Source organism: Pseudophryne corroboree, chromosome 1, assembly GCF_028390025.1.
Source record: "Pseudophryne corroboree isolate aPseCor3 chromosome 1, aPseCor3.hap2, whole genome shotgun sequence".
NCBI lineage: Eukaryota > Metazoa > Chordata > Amphibia > Anura > Myobatrachidae > Pseudophryne > Pseudophryne corroboree.
Window position 1 is genome coordinate 947,570,896 of NC_086444.1, and position 26,536 is coordinate 947,597,431.

The 26,536-nt window shown below is 43.4% G+C and overlaps 1 protein-coding gene across 4 annotated transcripts in view; it reads left to right on the plus strand.

Annotated features, from left to right (window-relative positions):
* GAB1 (GRB2 associated binding protein 1) overlaps nucleotides 1-22,674 on the plus strand; it is a 241,153-nt gene extending 218,479 nt beyond the window's left edge. For all 4 annotated transcript variants that reach the window (XM_063920409.1, XM_063920410.1, XM_063920411.1 and 1 more), the window contains 2 exons: nucleotides 17,355-17,477; nucleotides 18,805-22,674. In XM_063920409.1, the coding sequence (XP_063776479.1) occupies nucleotides 17,355-17,477; nucleotides 18,805-18,963 (282 nt within the window). In that variant the 3' untranslated portion in view covers nucleotides 18,964-22,674. The remainder of the gene's footprint in view (nucleotides 1-17,354; nucleotides 17,478-18,804) is intronic.
* Nucleotides 22,675-26,536: the final 3,862 nt, after the last annotated feature.

Here is a 26,536-nt window from a genome sequence, read left to right on the forward strand (position 1 = left end):
ATTGCCAGGGAGGCCAGTTCGGAGGAGATTACAGTAATCCAGTCTGGAAATGATCAGTGAGTGGATAATGGTCTTGGTGGCATCCTGGGTGAGAGAGGGTCTGATCCTGGAAATATTTTTGAGATGAAAATAACAGGTTTGTGAGAGCTGCTGAATGTGTGGTTTGAAGGAGAGGGAGGAGTCAAGGATTACACCAAGACAGCGTACTTGGGGGCTAGAGGAGATAGTCATGCCACCAATGGATAATGAGATTGTGAGAGGTGAGGTTGTGCGGGAGGGTAGGAAGATGATCATCTCAGTCTTGGACAGGTTGAGTTTTGGAAAGCGCTGGTACATCCAGGAAGAGATAGCAGAGAGACAGTTGGAGGTACGAGTGAGGAGAGTCAGGGAGAGATCAGGGGAGGAAAGGTAGATTTGAGTGTCGTCAGCATAGAGGTGATATTGGAAGTTAAAAGAACGAATGTATTCACCTAAAGAGGATGTATAGAGAGAGAACCAAGAACAGAACCTTGGGGGACACCAACAGTTAGTAGAAGTGGGGGGAGGTAGCGTCATAAGAGGAGAAAGAGAAGGAAACATCAGAGAGGTAGGAGGACAGGCAGGAGAGGACCGTATCACGCAGACCAAGAGAGTGAAGGATTTGCAGAAGGAGAGGGTTGTCCAGTGTCAAAAGCAGCAGAGAGGTCAAGAAGAATATGCACAGAGTAGTGGGCCTTAGATTTGGCTGCATGGAGGTCATTGCAGACTTTCGTGAGGGCAGTTTCAGTGGAGTGGAGAGAATGGAAACCGGACTGGAATGGGTCAAGCAGTGAGTGGGAGGAAAGAAAGGCAGTGAGGCGGTTATAGACCATACGCTCAAGGAGTTTGGAGGCAAAAGGAAAAAGAGAGATGGCTGGAGAGGGTGTTGGATCAAGGGTAGGTTTTTTTTAGACTAGGGGAGACAAGAGCATGTTTGAAGGCAGAGGGGACAGTGCTGATGAGAGGGGAGAGATTGAGAAGGTGGGCAAGATGGGAACAGGCAGAAGGAGAGAGGTAGCAGAGGATGTGGTAGGGGATAAGGTAAAGTGGGGAGGTGGTGAGGAACGGATGAGACCCATGACTTCCTCACCAAATACAAGAGAGAAAGATGTTAGAGTTGGTGAGAGGGAAGGGAAGGGGTGGCAAGGGATGGGTAGTGGCTGGTTGCTTGTCTGGTTGGATGTCATTTCCTGATATATGGAGTCAATCTTGGATGTAAAATAAGTGGCAAAGTCAAGAGCAGACAATGAGGATGTGAAAGGAGGTGGTGGTGGGCAAAAGAGGGAGTTGACAGTGGCAAAGAGGCGCTGGGGGTTGAAAGACTGGGTAGAAATGAGAATTTTGAAGTATGATTGTTTAGCGAGGGAAAGGGCAGCACTGAAGGATGAGAGCATAAATTTTAAATGGAGGAAGTCTGCCTTAGAGCATTTTTGAAGATATCTGGTGCATTTGGTGTGCCAGGGTTGAGGTGTTGCTCTGCGAGGGTGAATAATGGTTGGTGGAGCGACAGAGTCAAGAGCAGAAGTAAGAGATGCATTGTATAGGGATGTGGCTTGTTCAGGGCATGAGAGAGAGAGATGTGAGTCGAACAGGGAGGATAAGATTTGTGAACTGTTCAGGTACTGCTGTGGTGAAGGTGTATCGTGACTGGACCAATGGCACCATTGCGAACAGCCAACGTGGAAACTGCGGAGCACCACGTGCCATTGACGTGAGAGCTGAACGTCGACTACGAACGTTCTTGATTGCAGACAGATACGCTACATTGGAGCAGCTCACCGTCTGGATGGACCTGGGGTCTACCAGATGTGTATCTAAAACAACTCCTCTGCCTGTCTAGTTGCTGTCCATGCAGCACACGGCGGTCACTCTGGCTATTTGCTGGTGGTCATAATAATGTAACTCTACAGTGTATTTGTTTGAAGGCATTTGTCTGAGGTCAGACCACCTATTGCGATTATTTTTTTAAATTGTACACACTGAAGAGCAGGAGATGAAGTGTTTGGAAATAAAACAACATATTGCTATAAGGAGGCTCTGTATGTAATTACATACAGAAAAAATAAATTCTCTGCATTGCAGAAGTCTGTATTTTGGATGGACATAACATTTAGTGTTGGGACAACACTTGCATTTGGTCTCTAATTTGTTTTGGGACTTCATGCATATTGTGGCTTTTTGATGTTCTGCCTTGTGAGTAAAGGGTTAAGTCTTTACCAAATTCATTGCCTTGTCCCTTCCTTATACAACTGAGTAGGTTTATGGCCTTTAGAAGGCATGTCAACCCAAAGTGAGATGTTCTGCTACAGAGTTAGTTTGTGAAGCCTCTGCTAGGCCTTGTGATGCTAACAGGGTTCGAGCATCCAGAACTCTAGTGTACTCTAATGTAATATGTATTTGCTGTGCTATGTGATTGACCACTGTACACCTGTTGCTATATGATGACCCTTCAGACAAAGGTATAAGTTTTATTACTTCCCTGTCTGCTTACTACTGGGTCATTCCATGGTTACACATTTCACATTACATAGTTGCGTAGCAAGTATATACAAGGCTATGGGGGTCATTCCGAGTTGATCGCTCGCTGACCATTTTCGCAGCGCAACAATCAGGTGGAAAAATGACATTTATGCGCATGCGTATGGCCCGCAATGCGCACGCACGACGTACGGGTACAAAGCTCTTTGTGGTTGTGCTCAGGTTCTAGCAAAGTTTTCCTTGGCATTGACAGCCGCAAGAAGATTGACAGGAAGGAGGCGTTTCTGGGTGTCAACTGACCATTTTCAGGGAGTGTTTGCAAAAACGCAGGCATGTCTGAAAAAACGCAAGCGCGGCTGGGCAGGTGTATGTCGTCAAATTCGGACATGAATAGGCTGAAGTGATCGCAAGCGCTGAGTAGGTTCAGAGCTACTCAGAAACTGCACAAACTGTTTCTCTAACGTCCTAGTGGATGCTGGGGACTCCGAAAGGACCATGGGGAATAGCGGCTCCGCAGGAGACTGGGCACAAAGTAAAAGCTTTAGGACTAGCTGGTGTGCACTGGCTCCTCCCCCTATGACCCTCCTCCAAGCCTCAGTTAGATTTTGTGCCCGAACGAGAAGGGTGCAATCTAGGTGGCTCTCCTGAGCTGCTTAGAGTAAAAGTTTAAATAGGTTTTTTATTTTCAGTGAGACCTGCTGGCAACAGGCTCACTGCATCGAGGGACTTAGGGGAGAGAAACGAACTCACCTGCGTGCAGAGTGGATTGGGTTTCTTAGGCTACTGGACATTAGCTCCAGAGGGACGATCACAGGCCCAGCCATGGATGGGTCCCGGAGCCGCGCCGCCGGCCCCCTTACAGATGCTGAAGCAAGAAGAGGTCCATAAATCGGCGGCAGAAGACTTTCCTGTCTTCACAAGGTAGCGCACAGCACTGCAGCTGTGCGCCATTGCTCTCAGCACACTTCACACTCCGGTCACTGAGGGTGCAGGACGCTGGGGGGGGGGGGGGGCGTCCTGGGAAGCAATGAATTTACCTTAGTTGGCGAAAAATACATCACATATAGCTCCTGGGCTATATGGATGTATTTAACCCCTGCCAGTTTTCCAGTAAAAAGCGGGAGAAGAGCCCGCCGTGAAGGGGGCGGGGCCTATCTCCTCAGCACACAGCGCCATTTTTCCCACACAGCTCCGCTGGTAGGAAGGCTCCCAGAATCTCCCCTGCATCCTGCAACTACAGAAACAGGGTAAAAAAGAGAGGGGGGCACTTATTTGGCAAAATAACAGATATAAGCAGCTATAAGGGATAGACACTTATTGTAAGGTTGTCCCTATACATATATAGCGCTCTGGTGTGTGCTGGCAAACTCTCCCTCTGTCTCCCCAAAGGGCTAAGTGGGTCCTGTCCTCTATCAGAGCATTCCCTGTGTGTGTGCTGGGTGTCGGTACGTGTGTGTCGACATGTATGAGGAGGAAAATGATGTGGAGGCGGAGCAGAGTGTCTGTAACAGTGATGTCACCCCCTAGGGGGTCGACACCTGAGTGGATGTACTGTTGAAAATTACGTGACAGTGTCAGCTCTATATAAAAAAACAGTGGTTGACATGAGACAGCCGGCTACTCAGCTTGTGCCTGTCCAGACGTCTCATAGGCCGTCAGGCAGATGGCAGATACAGACGCCGACACGGATACTGACTCCTGTGTCGACGGTGAAGAGACAACCGTGATTTCCAGTAGGGCCACACGTTACATGATTGAGACCATGGAAAATGTTTTATACATTTCTGATAATACGAGTACCACCAAAAAAGGGGTATTATGTTCGGTGAGGGAAAAACTACCTGTAGTTTTCCTGAATCTGAGAAATAAAATGTGTGATGATGCGTGGGTTTCCCCCCGATAACAATTAATAATTTCTTAAAAAGTATTGGCTGCATACCCTTTCCCGCCAGAGGTTAGGATGCATTGGGAAACACCCCCTAGGGGGGATAAGGCGCTCACACGCTTGTAAGAACAAGGGCTCTACCCTCTCATGAGATGGCCGCCCTTAAGGATCCTGCTGATAGAAAGCAGGAGGGTATCCAAAAAAAGGTATTTACACACATACTGGTGTTATACTGCGACCAGCTATCGCCTCAGCCTGGAGGTGCAGTGCTGGGTTGGCATGGTCGGATTCCCTGACTGGAAATATTGCCTATAGAGCATTTAAAAGATGCATTTCTATATATGCATGATGCACAGCGGAATAATTGCCGACTGGCATCAAGTATAAGTGCGTTGTCCAATTCTACCAGTAAAATGGTCAGGTGATGCGGATTCCAAACGTCATTTGGAAGTATTGCCTTTGAAAGGGGACATTTGGGGTCGGTCTTTTAGACCTGGTGGCCACGGCAACAGCTGGGAAATCCACGTTTGTACCCCAGGTCGCCTCTCAAAATAAGACGCCGTATTATCAGGCGCAGTCCTTTGTTGGCAAGCGGACAAAAGGTTCCTCTTTTCTGCTCGTGACAGAGGGAGAGGAAAAAGGCTGCAGAGATCAGCCAGTTCCCAGGAACAGAAACCCTTTCCAGCCTCTGCCAAGCCCTCAGTATGACGCTAGGGCTTTACAAGCTCAGGCACGGTGGGGGCCCGTTCTCAATGAATTTCAGTGCGCAGTGGGCTCACTCGGAAGTAGACCCCTGGATCCTTCAGGTAATATCTCAGGGGTACATATTGGAATTCGAGACGTCTCCCCCTCGCCGTTTCCAAAAGTCGACTTTACCGACGTCTCCCTCGGACAGGGAGGCAGTTTTGGAAGCCATTCACAAGCTGTATTCCCAGCAGGTGATAATCAAGGTACCCCTCCTGCAACAGGGAACGGGGTATTATTCCACACTATTGTGGTACCGAAGCCAGACGGCTCGGTGAGACCGATTCTAAAATCTAAAATCTTTGAACACTTACATACAGAGGTTCAAATTCAAGATTGAGTCACTCAGAGCAGTGATTGCGAACCTGGAAGAAGGGGACTACATGATGTCTCGGGACATCAAGGATGCTTACCTTCATGTCAAAATTTACCCTTCTCACCAAGGGTACCTCAGGTTTATGGTACAGAACTGTCACTATCAGTTCAGACGCTGCCGTAGGGATGGTCCACGGCACCCCGGGTCTTTACCAAGGTAATGGCCGAAATGATGATGTTCCTTCGAAGGAAGGGAATTTTAGTTATCCCTTACTTGGACGATTCCCTGATAAGGGTAAGATCCAGGGAACAGTTGGAGGTCGGTGTAGCACTATCTCAGATAGTGTTGCGGCAGCACGATTGGATTCTCAATATTCCAAAATCGCAGCTGGTTCCGTCGACGTGTCTTCTGTTCCTAGGGATGATCCTGGACACAGTCCAGAAAAAGGTGTTTCTCCCGGAGGAGAAAGCCAGGGAGTTATCCGAGCTAGTCAGGAACCTCCTCAAACCGAGCCAAGTCTCAGTGCATCAATGCACAAGGGTTCTGGGTAAAATGGGGGCTTCCTACGAAGCAATCCCATTTGGCAGATTCCACGCAAGAACTTTCCAGTGGGACCTGCTGGACAAATGGTCCGGGTCGCATCTTCAGATGCATCAGCGGATAACCCTGTCACCAAGGACAAGGGTGTCCCTCCTGTGGTGGTTGCAGAGTGCTCATCTTCTAGAGGGCCGCAGATTCGGCATTCAGGACTGGGTCCTGGTAACCACGGATGCCAGCCTGCGAGGCTGGGGAGCAGTCACACAGGGAAGGAATATCCAGGACTTATGGTCAAGCCTGGAGACATCACTTCACATAAATATCCTGAAGCTAAGGGACATTTACAATGCTCTAAGCTTAGCAAGACCTTTGCTTCAAGGACAGCCGGTGTTGATCCAGTCGGACAACATCACGGCAGTCACCCACGTAAACAGACAGGGTGGCACAAGAAGCAGGAGGGCAATAACAGAAGCTGCAGGGATTCTTCGCTGGGCGGAAAATCATGGGATAGCACTGTCAGCAGTATTCATTCCGGGAGTGGACAACTGGGAAGCAGACTTCCTCAGCACGACCTCCACCCGGGGAGAGTGGGGACTTCACCCAGAAGTCTTCCACAGGATTATAAACCGTTGGGAAAAACTCGACAGGTATTGCGCCAGGTCCAGGGACCCTCAGGCAATAGCTGTAGACGCTCTGGTAACACCGTGGGTGTACCAGTCAGGGTATGTGTTTCCTCCTCTGCCTCTCATACCCAAGGTACTGAGATTGATAAGATGGTGAGGAGTAAGCACTATATTCGTGGCTCCGGATTGGCCAAGAAGGACTTGGTAACCGGAACTTCAAGAGATGCTCACGGAGGATCCGTGGCCTCTACCTCTAAGAAGGGACCTGCTCCAGCAAGGACCCTGTCTGTTCCAAGACTTACCGCGGCTGCGTTTGACGGCATGGCGGTTGAACGCCGGATCCTGAAGGAAAAAGGGCATTCCGGATGAAGTCATCCCTATCCTGATCAAAGCCAGGAAGAATGTAACCGCAAAAACATTATCACCGCAATTGGCGAAAATATGTTGCGTGGTGCGAGGCCAGTAAGGCCCGACGGTGGAAATTCGACTGGGTCGATTCCTACATTTCCTGCAAACAGGAGTGTCTATGGGCCTGAAATTGGGGTCCATTAAGGTTCAAATTTCGGCCCTGTCAATTTTCTTCCAAAAAGAACTAGCTTCAGTCCCTGAAGTTCAGACGTTTGTAAAAGGGGTACTGCATATACAGCCTCCTTTTGTGCCTCCAGTGGCACTTGGGATCTCAATGTAGTTTTTTTTTTTTTGGATTCCAAAAGTCACATTGGTTTGAACCACTTAAATCTGTGGAGTTAAAATATCTCACATGGAAAGTGGTCATGCTGTTGGCCCTGGCCTGGGCCAGGCGCGTGTCAGAATTGGCGGCTTTATCCTGTAAAAGCCCTTATCTGATTTTCCATTCGGACAGGGTGGAATTGAGGACTCGTCCTCAATTTCTCCCTAAGGTGTTTTCAGCATTTCACTTAAACCAACCTATTGTGGTGCCTGCGGCTACTAGGGACTTGGAGGATTCCAAGTTGCTGGACGTAGTCAGGGCCCTGAAAATATGTTTCCAGGACGGCTGGAGTCAGAAAATCTGACTCGCTGTTTATCCTGTATGCACCCAACAAGCTGGGTGCTCCTGCTTCTAAGCAGACGATTGCTCGTTGGATTTGCAGTACAATTCAGCTTGCACATTCTGTGGCAGGCCTGCCACAGCCAAAATCTGTAAAAGCCCATTCCACACGGAAAGTGGGCTCATCTTGGGCGGCTGCCCGAGGGGTCTCGGCTTTACAACTTTGCCGAGCAGCTACTTGGTCAGGGGCAAACACGTTTGCTAAATTCTACAAATTTGATACCCTGGCTGAGGAGGACCTGGAGTTCTCTCATTCGGTGCTGCAGAGTCATCCGCACTCTCCCGCCCGTTTGGGAGCTTTGGTATAATCCCCATGGTCCTTTCGGAGTCCCCAGCATCCACTAGGACGTTAGAGAAAATAAGAATTTACTTACCGATAATTCTATTTCTCATAGTCCGTAGTGGATGCTGGGCGCCCATCCCAAGTGCGGATTGTCTGCATTACTTGTACATAGTATTGTTACAAAAATCGGGTTATTGTTGTTGTGAGCCATCTTTTCAGAGGCTCCTTCTGTTATCATGCTGTTAACTGGGTTCAGATCACAAGTTGTACGGTGTGATTGGTGTGGCTGGTAATGAGTCTTACCCGGGATTCAAAATCCTTTCTTATTGTGTACGCTCGTCCGGGCACAGTATCCTAACTGAGGCTTGGAGGAGGGTCATAGGGGGAGGAGCCAGTGCACACCAGCTAGTCCTAAAGCTTTTACTTTGTGCCCAGTCTCCTGCGGAGCCGCTATTCCCCATGGTCCTTTCGGAGTCCCCAGCATCCACTACGGACTATGAGAAATAGAATTATCGGTAAGTAAATTCTTATTTTTTGCAGAGCTCGGCTGCACATGCGTTCGCACTTCTGCTAAGCTAAAATACACTCCCCAGTGGGCGGCGGCATAGCGTTTGCACGGCTGCTAAAAACTGCTAGCGAGCGATCAACTCGGAATGACCCCCTATCAACGGCAAAAGGAATTTATGTGAAGTTCATTTAATTTACTGAGAAGATGAGGCAGGTCATACTTTAAAAACCTGTATACAGGAATTGCTAATTTTTTATTGGGTGTGGTATGCAAGGTCAACAGTAACTAGGTCGACCACTATTGGTCGACAGGGTCTACAGGTCGACATGTTCTAGGTCGACAGGTCAAAAAGTCGCCATTTTTATGGTTTTTTGGTGTCATTTTCTCCGTACAGTGACCGGGATCCCCAATTAGTGCACCGTGTTCGCTCGCCATGCTTTGGCAGATTAGTATTCCCAATCCTAGTCCGTGTGGATCGTTTAAGTATGAAAAAGGTCAAAAAAAAGAAAAAAATTGTGAAAAACTCATGTCGACCTTTTGACCTGTCGCCCTAGAACATGTTTATCTAGAAGCCCTGTCAACCTAGTTACTGTCGACCAATAGTGGTCGACCTAGAGACCGGATCCCTTTTTTATTACCTTACCAAAAAAACATAATTTTATTCCTGACAACTTACATTACAGTTCAAAGAACAGAGGGGGAGATGTATTAACCAGGCACAGATTATGCCGGTATGGCTTTTCCCTCTTTACTGAGGCGAAGTGGAAAGAACTAGTGCCGAGATTAATTAACATCTCAGCTGCCAGAGAGGGGGAGTAAAAACACCCCTACGGCAATGCCTGTCAGTGCACACAGCACATCATCCTAGTACTGATATGCTGTGTCTTACCCCAACCGGCTCCAATGGGCATGCATGAGATCTCTCTGATATTGCGAGATCTCAAACTCAGCCCAGAGCCGGTAGCTGCCACAGCCAGGGTCATCAGGTGTCGGAATGGTCATTGTCACTGACCATTCGTACATTGCCCTGGTCATCAGGTGTCGGAATGGTCATTGTCACTGACCATTCGTACATTGCCCTGCATATCGGCGTGCTATGTTACAGATAGCGCCCCGTCACCATGTACACGTCCCCACATTCATACATGGGGGAGAATCGGTATCAGTGTGATACCACTTCTGTCCCATAATAGAGGATCATACATCGGGCCAGAGTTGTTAGACATTTAACAAACATGAAATTCTGTTCGGTCTTAAGTCCAGGTGCTCCTAAAATTTTACTCCTAACTTCTAGGAGTCTAACTTCTGGAGAATCACCCATTAAGGAGTTCCAAGTAATGAACTTTGTTGATGACGTGAAAAGCAGTGCAATTTGTAACCAATAAAGACATTTTCAATTTCTTGCTTCTTTGATGAACATCTTCATTCATGAGTACAACTGTCATCTTGGAAGTTAGACGTACTGCGATTGCAAAGTTCATTGCATTGTTTGCAGTGCATTTTCTACTTTTAACAAGAGACCAAACATGGCGTTTGATGGCACCACCAACTCCATCAACAGGCCCCTTCCCATGTGATGTTGCAAAGTTTTAACCACAAAACACAACAGGAAACTAACATGAAAGTTCATGTTAGTTTCCTGTTGTGTTTTGTGGTTAAAATTTTAAAAGCATCTAAAACATACCTGTTTTTGAATTGAGAAGCAGGACCGTCAGACCAAATTATAACTTTTATAACATCTGTTTGCAGAAGTCTGTCTATCTATGGGATGACAGAATTTTTAGAGTGATCAAGAACATCAGATACCCAAATAAAACAATGAATATTTCCTAAATGCCAAATTATGACCATAAAGATACTTACTTGACTCTGGTTCCAGTAAGGACTCTGGATTGTATAATTTCCTGAAAAATCCACCTGCATCATTTTTGTTTGTGGAGCTAATGCCAATAGTTCTAATTTTCTTGGTAGCTCCTACACAGTTCCCTCGGGAAGCGGTCACCATACCGCTAGTCCGGGATCCCGACGTCACAATGCCGACAACAGAATACCGACAAGCTGCGAAATACCGGTGCTGGAATCCCTGGCACCACAGGCTTTCCTCCCTCTATCAGTGTCCACAACATACCCATGGCCGGGATCCCGCTGTCTGTATACGGATGGTCGGGATCCCAGCAGCCGGCTTTGCGTACTGAACCCATTCACTCTTGATAAAAACAATGCTCCTTGAACTTAGGTCGTATAGTGAGGATGTGATCTTTGAGTGTCCTGTAGGCTTCTCTCTTTCTGTGCTTTCACAAGCCTTCCATTAATTTTTGCCATACAAACCATTTCACACTATATTCCACAGAATCAGAACATACCTCTTCAAGTCTAGCGGCTATCAAACCTTGGCATTTTGCACATTTTCCAAACCAGCAGTCTGCGCTTGCTCAATTACATACAAAAGATGCAGGCAAGTCATTTGTGTTTTTATTTTATCACAACAAACTTTTGAAAGTGGTAGTCATTTGTGAAAAAATGGCAACTCACGTTACATTATATAAAACTACCATTATTAATATGAGAGCACCAGATAGAAAGCAATTCCATATTTCTAATAAATATCCATACACATATTAAGTAGAAAATACTGTACAAGATGATTTTCTCTGACCATCATGTAAGTGAATATATTTAAAAATAATGGTGCTGGGTAACTCACGTCACACATTTCAGGTTAGGTTAAACAAATATGTTCCTCCTTAACACACTGTCAAAATTTACTTAAAACTACCATGAAAAGAAGGATTCATGCTCTTTCAATTGCATTATAAAGCAGGGCTTGACATATTTTTCTAAAATCTAGGAGCAAGGATGAAAGTGTTGGAGCCGGAGCAAACCAACCCCTATGGCCACACATCTAACGGGGTACCCCCAAGCAAACCACCTCTACGCAGCTACCCCCGAGCCAACAATTCTCCCCTCTCCACCTGTGGCCACATCACTACCCCTCTGAAACTGCAATCCCCGGCCACGCATAGAGACCCTCTTTTCTAGAGACTTCTATGCAACCAGAGTTTGTAGACCGCAGACAGCACAGGGTGGGATGGACACTCGGTCGTGTGCACTCGTGTATGAAATGGCCGCTGCAATATAGGTACGCACACAAATCTCCGCTGGGGCTGAGGAAGTTCTGCTTCCCCCCTCCCTGCATAATCTGGTAGCCAGGCAGCAAAATCTAGGGACCATGGCGACCTGGCCCCTGGGATGTGTTGAATCCTGTTAAAAGGCATTTATAAATATCAATATTAATGTTAACTTTTTTTTACCTTGAAGTTAACAATTCCACCTTGAACAAATTTAGCATGTGCTCTGTACACAAGCACTCACCAGAAGTAAACAACTGGATTTAGTGGGGAAAATTATTGCTGCCAACATGACTCCGTGCCAGCTCTACGGAAATATACAGAAACAAAATTCTCAAAGAACATGTACGGTAGTTTTTTTCGCAACCAGTTCCCTATTTGCATGGAATGACCCTAGTGCAGTGGTTCTCAAACTGTACCGTGGCATCATGGGGAGCCTCAGGACAGTTGCAGGGGTGCCTTGGATTGGTGGTCGAGGACCATTCAAATTATTTATGGTTAATGTAATAGGCAAAACCAGTGCTGCTGGCTGTCGATCATAAAATATGTGGACAAACAGAAGCGAATCCTGTCCCTCACCACACAATTGAACCTAAAGGTGCATACACACTTGCCGATAAAATTAACAACATCGCTTATTTTCACCCTTCCTGAGCGACGTCGTTCATTTTCTCGGCAAGTGTGTATGCCGGTGACAACGACCGAAGCGCGTCTCATTAACGACCCTCGCTGTCGGCCGTGCATGCATGCTCAATCTGGACTGACGTCCAAGAGCTGCCTGCAGGGCCCGGCCACGGCATGACGTCACTGAGCGATGTGGCCGTCATATTGCTCAGTGTGTATGCGCTGCCACTGCCCAGCCTGGGAGGGGGTAACACTAGATGACGTCGCTCATAGAGCACGTCATCTAGTGTGTATGCACCTTAAGGATGACCTATAAACATAATTTACATAATATAATATTTCTTTGAAAATTTATCATCAATAAACTTTGGCCTAGGGGGTGCCATGAAAAAAATCTGATGCTTTAGGGCGCCGTGATTCAAAAAAATTTGGGAACCACTGCCCTAGTGACTGCTTCTTCGGTATACTGTTCCTTGAATATGGTGCTGAATTTGTCTTCTGTTATATCTATATCTGTAGATATTATTGTACTGTAGTTGGCATATGTTAGTTTTACCACAAACCTAAAATATCAAACAAACATTTTAAAATGCAATATTGATTTTAACACTTCATTTTAATATATTTAATACAGAATTACAGTACATGAACGTTTAGGCCAATTATACTTTATGGCTTAATATGGATTTATTCCACAGCTCTGTTACCACTTACTTTTATTTTGGTTCTAAATATAGAATTTCTTCCCCTATTTAAGCTGCAAAGCAGTGTGTGCAGTGTTAGAAAGGAGAATATGTGCAAACTATAGGCTGTATTACAGAAGCAAAATATATTGGGCTCCATTATGAAGCCAATATTCATATTTGAGTTAATTACAAGTTAATAGGATAAATATTTAAATACATTTTAGGATAAACACAGTTTGATGTCTGTTATTGGAAATCTTATGAAAAGTCATCATTGTGAAGGTCACTGAAAAATGTGTTTGTTTTTCTTCTTATCGATTTATTTAGCAAAACCCTATTCCGTAGCACTTTACAATTGGGAACAAACATAGTAGTAAAACAAGACTTACAAAGAGAGCACTGCTTTCCAACTTACTATGTGTTGGACAATGTTGTATATTGGTCCAGTTAAATTTGCAAGGGGAACAAGAATTTGTTAGTCCTATAAGAACTCGTTAGAGAACAGTGTTGGTTTAGGGAGTCAGAGGATTGAGTATAGAAGAGAATACATGTACGTGTGTGTACTATGCACAGGGCGTGGTAATCATGTTGAACTGGGAAATATATACCCATTAGTCATAGTATTGAAACCACCTGCTTAATATTGTGTTGGATCCCTTTGTGTCAGCAAAACAGCTCTGACCTGTCAAGGCATGGGCTCCACAAGACCTCTGAAGGCGTCCTGTGGTATCTAGCGTTAGACGTTAACAGCAGATCCTTTAAGTTCTGTAAGTAATGAGGTGGGGATGCCATGGCTCGGGCTTGTTTTTCCAGCACATTCCACAGATGTCCAGTTGAAAAGAGATTTGGGGAGTTTTGGGGCCATGTCAACATCTTGAACTCTTGTAATTTTCCTCAAACCATTCCTAAAAATGTTTCTGCAGTGTGGCAGGGTGCATTATTTTGCTGAAAGAGGCCACTGCTGCCATCAGGGAATACTGTTGCCATGATTGGGTGTTATTCACTTCACCTGTCTGTGTTTTTAATTCTATGGGTGTTAAGCTTGCCTGTTGGTGAAAAACATGACCTTATTACAGTCACAAATAGGTCTCTGCATTGCTATTTGCCTATTTGATAAAAAATAAAAAAAGGAAAAAGAAGGAAGTATGCGGTTAGATTGTGGTGGAAAAAGATTATAAGGATTGAAAAAGTTAACCAGCCAGAAGTTTGTATGTGACAACAATGTGCTTATTTACATTAGGGTTTGTGGCTAAGTAAAATAATTTATTCTAAAAATGAATTGCTAAAATCTGTCACAATAATAAATTATTTTAAATTCACTTTGATATCCTGGCATTTAAGGTATTTTTGTTTAAATAAACCATAGCAAAATTTTATATTAAAGACTTGGTTGAGGGTGCAAATTATGATTACAGGAGAGCACGCTGTATTCAAAATGAATGACAATTTTTGAAGTTTGGTAAATCCAGATGATCTAAAAAGGAGAATGAAGAGGTGTGATGTACAGATTTGATGAGATATGGAAAGATTGGTAATCCAAGAAGACAAGCTAGAAGGGAACCAAAAAAAATTCTGTCTTCATAATTATGTGTTATTTCTACCCAATCTTTTTCACCTAGGCTCTTCCTAAGCTTTGCCTCCCAAGCCACCTCAGGTAGATCTCTCATACCTAACAAAACACTTTCAGTTCTGCATATGATCTGTACACAAGGTCTTTTGTTGATGCCTGGTGCATATTAACAGACAAAAATGTTTAGTGGTTTACTAGATAGGTGGTTGATTATTTTGCTCTGTAAGTGTGCTATTTTCCCTAATTTAAAAACAATCTTATTGGGAATGTTGAATTTTGCTTGATGTTGGCAGAGGAGGGTTAAGACTTGTCACAAGTAATGTCATTCATCTTTTTATTATTCCTGTCAGTAGTAGTTCAAATGTCCATGAAGTATGGCCTGTGATAAATCATGGGCTATCAAAAAGAGAGAGCCCAAAGGCATTAGTACATACAGTTTGACTCGATCCCATACTGCACAGGGGCTATTACAGGGTGGATCAATGCTTTATGTGAAGAGGTCGAGAGCAAGTTCAATTGCACACTCTGCCTACAACAGTGTCCATATTCTAGCAGATTTTGAGTTACTCCATTAAATACAGTGAGCAAGTTGTGCTACAGTGTAATAAGACTTTTTTGATGCCCAGTTCGGTTTACACATTCATTTTTGACATAAATATAAAATATCCAGGTTATAGAAGAGAGATTACAGGTGTCTAAGTCAAACTAATTTATCTGTGGGATTAGTTGTAGAAAGTATGCCTAAAGAAATTGATAGCATAGTTTTAATTACTTGAGCTCTGAGATATTATTGATGTTATTCAAGGTACAATTAAGTTCAGCTGAAGCCCTCACGTTGGTTTGGGTCTGCGCCTTCTGTGGCTTGATTCTATACCTTGAATAGGTTCTTGTATTGCATTTCTTTCAAAAGATTGGCGAGTATATATTGATAGCTTTGACACTGTTGGTAAAAAATCTTCCACACAGAGGACTATTCTATGCTCTGTGCACCCACAAATGCTTGCTATAAGAGGCTCAGTTACCTAGGTATAGATCAGTGCTAACGTATGGATCAATGCGGAGGGGGTGCATCATTGTCACATACAGTACTACTGGTTATTCCAAGGGGGGTAAAAGGTAACTCAATTATCCAAGACGAAAAGCTTTGAGGAAGCAACATAGACTAGAGAATCCCATTGCACCAAGCACTCTAAACATGAGTGAACCAAGAGATCCAGTCAAGCGCTTTTTCAACATACTGTGCTAAAAATGAGGAACATTTCTGGTCATGATTTTTGTGGATCAAGTCAGTTGTTCACCTGTTGTTATTAGCTGCCTACTAGCTGGAAAAGGGATTCATTCTGATCAGGACAAAAAGATAAGGAATAGATTCAATGTTTTCGCTAATATTTTGGCATATTGATTGATCTAAACATTGATTGCTGATATTGGCCTATAATTTGGATGTTGGTTAGGATCTCTTGCTGAGTTCAGAGTTACCACCATATTAGCTAATGTGATAGCTAGGTAAGCTCCTTCAATTATAGTGCATAAATGTATTGTCTTCTGTTTTAGCACTTTTGTTTGTATCTGTGATGGTTCACACAGCAGTGCTTTGTACTAAAATAGTTTTACTATCTTTTCTAACCTTAGTAAAAAAAAAAATAATGTTCCAACACAGATCATTGTCCATAGATGGATCTATCCCTAGTTGCATCTACACCATGGCCGACTGAACCTATTTGTTTGAGAATGTTGCTTACTGCAGTAGGCTAATATTAACTAGCGACCATTTGGGCTTACTGTAAGATATCTGTGACGTTACTGGTTTCTAATAAATGGATCTATTTTAATCCTATTGAAAGCTACAAGTGCACTTTAGTATGGATACTAATTAATACATAATTGTGCTGCATCAAAAAAATAATCCCATGTGGGTGTACTTATGATACTTTGTTATATGATATAGATATATATATATATATATATAAAGTGACAAGGAACGCACTCACCAGTCTTCTTCAATAGTGAAAATGAGATTTCTTTAATTCAGCTCACATAGTTTACAGGGTCAGGGTCAACGTTTCGGTCCTCTATGGAACCTTTGTCAAGACCAAAATTTTAGGCTGCCATCTCCCCTACACACATCCTGCCTGTGGAGCCATAAATACCCTAGCCAATAGGGAGCTCGTATCTATTATTTGCAGCAAAATACTAGTGTGATGTCCACCAAAAAGCCAAGACCAGTGTGTATAGGTTAATAACTACAAGCAGCAAAAAGAAATGAAAAAGGCAATAATGAAATAACCATACAGAAGATAAATGGAAGCAGTTCCCGGCAGTGGAACGCACGCCACCGCCGTGGAACACATCGCGCTTCCTGTCTCAGAAAGCGCACTTCCGGTCGCGCGTCACCTGACATAGCACGCGTCATCCCGCGTCTCTTAGCAACAGTCCCAGCATGTATTGCTAGGACGCAATGCCTGCTCTGGCGCAGGAGACAGGGGATAGGTGTAGCAGTGGGTAATATTGCAGAATTACATCTATTGCAGAATTACATCATTACAACGTGTCAGGGCTGGCGCTGTCAAGATATATATATATATGTATAGCAAACTCCAAGGGATATCAACTGTTGATGACTTTTATACTGGGTTCTATTCAGTTCATTCAATTAAATGATCTAGTTATCAGTAATGAGTTATAACCATTAATTTGTTTCTGCTATAGTCTGTTTTAATACACTGTGTGTGTGTGTGTGTGTGTGTGTGTGTGTGTGTGTGTCTGTGTGTGTGTGTCTGTGTGTGAACATCCTTTAACACAGTCTCTTTGTATTCCTGCTTTGAGCTGATAGGTGCTTATGGTATTTGGAGTATTTCATTTACTCACCCTTTTTATAATTACAGAGTTTATTTGAGAACAACAGCCTTGATGGAGGGAATAGTCCCATGGTGAAACCTAAAGGAGACAAACAGGTTGAATATTTAGACTTGGATCTGGACTCCGGCAAGTCAACACCTCCAAGAAAAGTGCGTGACTTACAGAAACTAATATCCTATAGTGCAATAAGAGATACTATAATCTGTCTTTTTTTCCGTATTACAACAGAAATAAAAACTACTAATACTTTTTACATACATCAGATTTAATTTTCTCATTTAGTTTCTGTAGTTATAAAGTCTCTGACCCTGGACTAGCAGAACTTGGTTTGCAAGAGAATTGGGAATTCCAATGCTTTAGACATATAAGTGCTTTGTCAAGTGCGACAATATTTCAATTCATTCGCTGAACACACAACCCCCATGAGTCAGAATTGCTGGAATTCAATATTCCCCTGCTAGTGGTGGTAGGAATATTACACGTTACAGAGGTGCCTCCCAGAATGTCTCCCATATGGCAGAAGTTCCTGGCATTGTAGTTGCAGTGTGGAAAAGCATAATATTTAATATGGGTGGACAAAATATTTAAACCTACAAAGCTTTATGCAGCCTACATAAAATAATTGTCCAGAAAGGGATTGACAGAGAAAAGGGTTTATAAAAAAAAAAGTAGATTTACAGTAGGTAGCAAATCTGGATCTTCGGCTATTCTACCCTTGTTCTAGAACGGTTATTGGGTGCAGGTCTGATGAACTATTAAATTAATTTTGCCAGATGATCTTCCACTGGGCATAAAACCCATGAGGGGCATATGTCCTTGCTGTCTGCAGCCTGACAGGTTAGTGATCTATTTATGTGGTATGAACTGTCTACATAGACAGCTATTGTGTTCATGCAACAAATCTTTGTTTCCATTCCGCTGTGCCTTATGAAACCAGATTTAACAAACCTGCTGCGTAATGGGTTTAGATATTAATTGGTAGGCGTTTAATTATAGGAATATGAAATAAGGTTTCCACTAGTCACAAAAGTCTTATTATACAACCCAGCATGGTGTTTTCCCTAGTGCACTGGACACCATACAAACAGACATAGTGGTGCATGCATGGTTCAAGTAAGGCACACGACTCTCTGAGTAACAAGTCCTACTGCTATGCCGCAAACCTCCCCACCCTGCTCGAACCTCCCCCTTTGCATTTTTATTATGCGCTACATCGAGAGTGAGAGACAAAAAGACCTTGGTTGGGCATGAGTGATTCTGTATCTGAGTCGCAAGAGCCAATTGCATATAATGGGCTAAAAACAGCAAGGATACTGATATGTTTAAAAAATGTTGCATGTTAATGCATTTCAATGTACATGTTAATTAAGTGTACGAAAAAGAAATAAAAACACTGAAAGAACTAATATTTTATACATATTAACAAACAAATATTGTAAATGTTGGTTAATAATGATGATTTCATTTTATCCTTAGAAAAAGAGCAGTGGCTCGGGAAGCAGTGCTGCAGAAGAAAAGGTGGATTATGTTGTAGTTGACAAAGAGAAAACCCTTGCATTGACGAATACCAGAAAAGCATGGACTGATGAGAGACAGTCTACTGATTCCGAAACACCAACTAAGAGCCTCAAATGAATGCTTTTAGCATGAGAATCCTTCTCGCACATCAAGCGAGCCACATTTGAATCAGTGCAACTTAATGCCTTCTGTAATAAAATTCCATGAAAATGGAATTTGCCTCTTAAGGACATTTCTGGAGACCTATACTGAATTGTGCACTGCAACTTAAGTGTAAATATTTTACTATGACCCAACAAGGACCATTTGTTTAACACATTTAGCCATGTTTTGTAGTATTATTATGTTTTATGCACTTTTTGTGGTGGAAACATTGGTTCTTGTTCCTAATACTAGCTTTGCTATTAACACAGCTGATGTCTTAGTTTTATTTCATACACTAATACAACTGAAAGCTAGATGAACTTTAAAACGGTAGATTGGCCACTAATGCATTGCAGTGCATAGTAGCATAATGCTGGTCTTCTATCATAGTCAAAACAGTAATTGTTCTATCTTCTGATTTTAAACCTATGCTTCCTTTATTTTATGTTGATATAAATGTTTGCGTGACCTTTATTTGCTTTGGACTTCAGAAATTACCATCCTTCATGTAGGCTTTGTTTTTTTCTTAAGCATTTAACATTCAGTTTCAAATTTGAAGTACAGTCTCTGATTCCAACCTGCAGAACCATATATTCAGTTGTGCAATTCATCTTTACAGCCTATGTAATTAGAATTTCATTACAGACTATGAATTAAATACATATAATTAAGTGTAACTTTATTTTCCCACCTCCCCCAAAAATTATAGTCTGGTTTGATTTGTAATATATGCAAATTAAAGGGCCTTTAAACCTGAATGTCAGGTTTATCTAATATGTAAGAGAATTGGGTAACTTTCACATCTGTATGATTCCCATAAAGTATTAGGAAGGGATTTTCATTTAGACCCTTGTCCAGGTTCGTGAAAGCCCTAGTTCTCTTTAACTAGAACCATTAAAGACTATGAAGGCTTTTTGCCACTGTCATAACGGGGTTGTTTATTTTTAGTCAACCACCCTCATATTGTTAACACCAAACACGCTTCCAGGAACGTCTACTATTACTTGCTCAATGTCTCTCATGCCATGGTTTTACAATTCATCCTGTCCACTTCAGTTGATTTCTTTGGAGCTTTGGAGAATTGCCCAAGCATCATTGGGTAAGAAGACAAGTTGTTGTTTTGGAACTTCAACCCCCCAATGGTTGACCAGATATATAAATGGGGGTTGTCAGAATTGGACAGCCTCCTTTTAAATAGATTTACAAAAAATAATATGGTATTCCCTGAAACATGCTTTTACTGGTAATTAAAGTTTAATCTTAAATATATTTAGTTCTGAGAAGCATGTTTTACATATATAATTATTAATTTTGCTAGTAGTTTGTTCCAATATCTCAACTTAGGTTTTTGTGGTTCTGTAAAGTATGATGTCATGACTTTAGTCACTAACAGCAGCTCTCCAGAAACTTTTTATGTTGGTGTACTGAAACATCCAGAAGGTGATGTGAAGTTCAAATCTGTACTATTTTAACCAAATGTTATTAATGGTAATGGTCAATTCTGTAAGTCATTTTTTTCAATACTGTGGTTTTTAGTGCATTTTCTATGTTCATTCGGTAAAGATTCTGCAGGGTAGGATCTTGCTTTGAGACAAAAATAATGAAATTAACGTGCACACCACGTATGGTGTTTGCAGTCTTTTTGTCAATGTATTTTTTTAGTAGCGTTTTAAAAAAATGTGGCATACAGAAGGTAGATTAATATTAATCAGGTACTTCAACAGCACTGCTGTGCTTAATACACTGATCAGGTTTTTACAGTGAGATGTAAGCATGTTAATTTGTAAAGGTTCTAATACTGTAATGTTTCATTGAGACATCGATCATTAACGTTTCCAGTGCTAACACAATACTGTGACTTCTGCTGTTTGATAGCCAAGTATAGAATGTTTTGACACCACTGTGCCCTTTTCATTGACATATTTAACTTAACACCTGCTTTGCCTTATATTTAAATATCCTATGCAATTTAGTTTGTGTAATCCCAGCTGTTGTTTACCTTTTTTAACATGATACATAATACTTCCCATTGCTTGCTTGGACTTTTTAACCATTCATGGACTTGCATACATGCAAGTCAAAGCAGTGCAAATGTGTATTTAAAGGGCTTAGCGGATATTCTTGTACTGCTATGAATTTAGTTACTGGTGAAATTTAAATAAATGTTATCCCATTTTAATTTTAAACAAACATTTTGTCAGAAATCAATTTTGAACATTTTTTGTTATATATAATTCAAAATATAAATATAATAAACAGCCAAGTTATGCAGTCTATTTTATAATTTTGCTAAAGTGCGTAATACTACTGTAAAGGCATGTACATTCTCCTCCTGTTCATGTATGTAAAAACATTTGTCTTTATTGGTTTTCTATAAAATGGTTTACAATAAGGAATGCAGATTTAAGGTGAACATGAAATTCAGAGATGTTACCCAGATTGTCATTAAGTTATTCTTGCATATTTAAATGGTTCTAAGTTTCATACCATAAAGTAGTATTTAAATACCATCAGGAGTGTTAGGCCTCTTACACATGGGAAATTTCTCTGCACCAGTGGTATTTTGGGAGTCGTGTCCATTGCTTGGTGAACACCACTTATCTGGCACTGATTGTACCCTATGAGGAAAGGACATACCATACACTCAGCATTAACAGTGAATGCTGGATATACAGTAGCAGGGATGTTAGAGAATAAGGATTACGTTTACTTTCATCTTCTATTAGAAACCTAGAATTTGATGGCAGATAAGAACCACTTGGCCTATACATTCTGCCCTAAACACATTTTCATGCACACACTAGGGTTGATTATTGTTGAGAGCCGATTAACCTATCACTATATTTTTGGTTTGTGGGAGGAAACCGGAGTACCTGGAAGAAACCCACACAAGCATAGGGAGGATATACAAGCTACACATTGGGCCGTGGTAGGAATCAAACCCATGACCTCAGTGCTGTGAGTCAGTAATGCTAACCATTACACCATCCGTTATTGCTATTCATTGTTAACATTTGTGTAGACGTTCCTCTACTAGCCCTATTTGCAGAGTAGTGTTCTCCAAGCATTGAATACAACACAGACTGTGTGTTCCGTTGGCACAGGGAAAGAGCCCATGTGCACGAGCTTCAACACAAATCGATGACTTGGTACTTGGTTTTCATGGAAGAATGTTAATAAGCAGTAATTTTTTGCCCTTAAGAACTAAGCAAATGTCTTCAGCCATGCAAACATTGTAGTTGTCTTATTGTTTTTATTGTGTTAAACTTGGTACTAAATATTGTCACTGAAACCAGTGTGGGAGCTAACACAAATAAACTTTCTTGTTCAATGTATTTTTCTCTCTGTTACATACTAATATAGCAACCTCCCAGATGATTTTTGTGTAAGGTGGATAACTCCCTTTTTATTTATTTTTCTCAGTAGATACAGTGTAATTAATCCATAGTGAACATTTTTTTGGATGCTTTTTGGAAAAACATCTGCCTCTCTTCAGAAATCCATTGAGCCGCGAAACCAAAGTACAAATGAATGAAATACAATGCATTTTGCAACACGGACAAATTGACAAAATTTATGCTTGTCATTCTATGTACACATTTAAATAATGCACATGTGCATGAATATGCAATGTAAACCAATGTATATAAACAAAGGAAATTAAACTATTTGTCACATGAAAAAGACCCTTATTTTCAGGAGTTATATGAAGCTTAAATATAAATCAATATACCGGGAGAAGATTAAATGATTTTGTGCTGGGTAAATGCGATAAGTGCTTTGTCTTGATATTTCCACTAGTTCAACTCATGCAGCTTAAAGCACCACCTTTAAATGTATAAAGACCAATCCGATGAGAAATGAACTTGCTATATGGGACTGTGACTCGAAGTATGTGCCATTCTGTAAACGTTGGTGCTATTATATATAGATATGCCGCGCCACACAAGTCCTGCTCTTCCGAAAATGAACCCGAGATTTTGTATATAAACATAAACTACGCTTTAAAGTTTAACCACAAAAGGACCCTTAACATAGTAAGATGTAGGCATTCATTGACAGTTCAAAAGAAAATCTTGACCCATGATGGGAAAAGACGTCTGGCTTAGATTGCTGTGGGTGCATGTAGCCACCATTTATACAATATATTTAAAAGAACCTGATTATAAAATGCTAGAGAACTGTTCACCACATAGAGCCAATATTTCATAGTAGGGAGCTCTTACAGTTTAGCAAGATGACTGGGCATAAAACATGAATTATTAACCTGATTATATTTAGCCGAGATTGTCTGTTCCCTTCTGTTTAGCAAGCTGGGACAGATAGGGACAGTGATTAAGTTGCCACTGGGCCAGCCCACCCTGCCTACCGGCCCGGGCTGAGTCATGTACCTGTCCACCCAGTTGCCGCACCTTCGGGATTTGCGTTCCACAGTGTGGAACGCAGGCCGCAGGTTGTAATCGGCTAGCGGGCACTTCTGGGTGCCATTAGCCGGAAGCAACTGCATAGCATTGGCACTGCTGCTCTCTTATTAGCAGTATGTTATGGAGACCAGAACAAGTGCCAAGAATTAACTTTATTACATTAAGTTTTTGCAATAGCCAAAGGTCACACTAAAGACCCTTCCCAGGGACATACTCACCAGGCCCCTAGACACAGTGCCCACCCAACCCAGGGCGATACACTATGCACTCTACCACCACCCCTTTCCCCTCCCCAGGGGCATAAATGACATGCCCTACTGCCCCAGTCACAGGGATATACACTGCCCACTCTATACCACCAGCCCCAGCGAGGACATACACAGCCTGCCTTACCCCCCCAGGCCTACCCTACCCCCCAGACCCAGTGACGTACACTACCGACTCTATACCCCTTCCTGGCTCTATTGACATAAATTCCCCACCCTGGTCCCCAAAACATACAGTATGCCCAACAGTCCATGAACGTATACTATTCAACCTACCCCCAGCCCAAGGAACATAATGCACCCACATTGCCCCCCAGCTCCCGGATGAGGCTCGCAAGGCATTTGGGTTTGGACAATTCTTCCTGCAGCACCTGTATTGATACTGTTGTCAGCCTGGGTACCTAAGTGATCACAATAAACTGCAGCTCCCGACGGCTCTTGTGTCTGGAGCTAAACATCCGGATAGACATCGCTTGGGGATGGAGCATGTTATAAAGTAACATAGAAACACAGAATTTGACGGCAGATAAGAACCACTTGGCCCTTCTAGTCTGCCCCTTTTTTACCATATTTTTACCTCAAACCTTATTTGATCCTTATTTCTTTGGAAGGATATCTGGGATACGGTCGTTCGGTTGACACAGCTTAGGTCGATAGTCATTATGTCGACCACTGAAGGACGACATGCATTAGGTGGACATGGTCAATAGGTAGACATGTACTAGGTCAAAAGGTCAACATGAGTTTTTCACACTTATTTTTTTTCTTTTTCTCTTACGTCCTAGAGGATGCTGGGGACTCCGTAAGGACCATGGGGTATAGACGGGCTCTGCAGGAGATATGGGCACTATAAAGAACTTTAGAATGGGTGTGCACTGGCTCCTCCCTCTATGCCCCTCCTCCAGACCTCAGTTAGATCCTGTTAGATCCTGTGCCCAGAGGAGATAGGGTGCACTACAGGGGAGCTCTCCTGAGTTTCTCTGAAAAAGAATTTTGTTAGGTTTTTTATTTTCAGGGAGCACTGCTGGCAACAGGCTCCCTGCATCGTGGGACTGAGGAGAGAGAAACAGACCTACTTAAGTGATGGGCTCTGCTTCTTAGGCTACTGGACACATTAGCTCCAGAGGGAGTCGGAACGCGGGTCTCCCCCCCCCGCCGTTCGTCCCAGAGCCGCCCCGCCGTCCTCCTCGCAGAGCCGGAAGACAGAAGCTGGGTGAGTATAAGAAGAAAAGAAGACTTCAAGGCGGCAGAAAACTTCGGATCTTCACTGAGGTAAGCGCGGAGCGGTAACGCTGCGTGCCATTGCTCCTACACACACTAGCGGGCACTGATGGGTGCAGGGCGCAGGGGGGGCGCCCTGGGCAGCAATAAAACCTCTGTATCTGGCATAGACACTGCGGAGGCAGTAATTATTTATATCCCCCGCCAGTTTGAAATATTTTGAGCGGGACCGAAGCCCGCCGTCGGAGGGGGCGGAGCTTGGTCCCTTAGCACTAACCAGCGCCATTTTCTCCACAGAGATCTGCAGAGAAGCTGGCTCCCCGGTCTCTCCCCTGCTGAACACGGTGACACAGGGCTGAAAAGAGGAGGGGGGGGGGGGGGCACTTGCAAGGCGCAGTGAGTGTATTACACAGTAATCTAATTTCTCTAACGTCCTCAGTGGATGCTGGGGACTCCGTAAGGACCATGGGGAATAGCGGCTCCGCAGGAGACTGGGCACATCTAAAGAAAGCTTTAGGACTATCTGGTGTGCACTGGCTCCTCCCCCTATGACCCTCCTCCAAGCCTCAGTTAGATCTCTGTGCCCGAACGAGAAGGGTGCACACTAGGGGCTCTCCTGAGCTTCTTAGTGAAAGTTTTAGATTAGGTTTTTTATTTTCAGTGAGACCTGCTGGCAACAGGCTCACTGCATCGAGGGACTAAGGGGAGAAGAAGCGAACTCACCTGCGTGCAGAGTGGATTGGGCTTCTTAGGCTACTGGACATTAGCTCCAGAGGGACGATCACAGGCCCAGCTTGGATGGGTCCCAGAGCCGCGCCGCCGGCCCCCTTACAGAGCCAGAAGGCAGAAGAGGTCCGGAAAATCGGCGGCAGAAGACGTCCTGTCTTCAACAAGGTAGCGCACAGCACTGCAGCTGTGCGCCATTGCTCTCAGCACACTTCACACTTCGGTCACTGAGGGTGCAGGGCGCTGGGGGGGGCGCCCTGAGACGCAATAAAAACACCTTGGATGGCAAAAAAAATGCATCACATATAGCTCCTGGGCTATATGGATGCATTAAACCCCTGCCAGAATCCATAAAAAAGCAGGAGAAAAGTCTGCGAAAAAGGGGCGGAGCCTATCTCCTCAGCACACTGGCGCCATTTTCCCTCACAGCTCCGTTGGAGGGAAGCTCCCTGTCTCTCCCCTGCAGTCACTACACTACAGAAAGGGTTAAAAAAAGAGAGGGGGGCACTAATTGGGCGCAGTATTAACTATACAGCAGCTATAAGGGGAAAAACACTTATATAAGGTTATCCCTGTATATATATAGCGCTCTAGTGTGTGCTGGCAAACTCTCCCTCTGTCTTTCCAAAGGGCTAGTGGGGTCCTGTCCTCTATCAGAGCATTCCCTGTGTGTGTGCTGTATGTCGGTACTTTTGTGTCGACATGTATGAGGAGAAAAATGATGTGGAGACGGAGCAGATTGCCTGTAATAGTGATGTCACCCCCTAGGGGGTCGACACCTGAGTGGATGAACTGTTGGAAGGAATTACGTGACAGTGTCAGCTCTGTATAAAAGACAGTGGTTGACATGAGACAGCCGGCTACTCAGCTTGTGCCTGTCCAGACGTCTCATAGGCCGTCAGGGGCTCT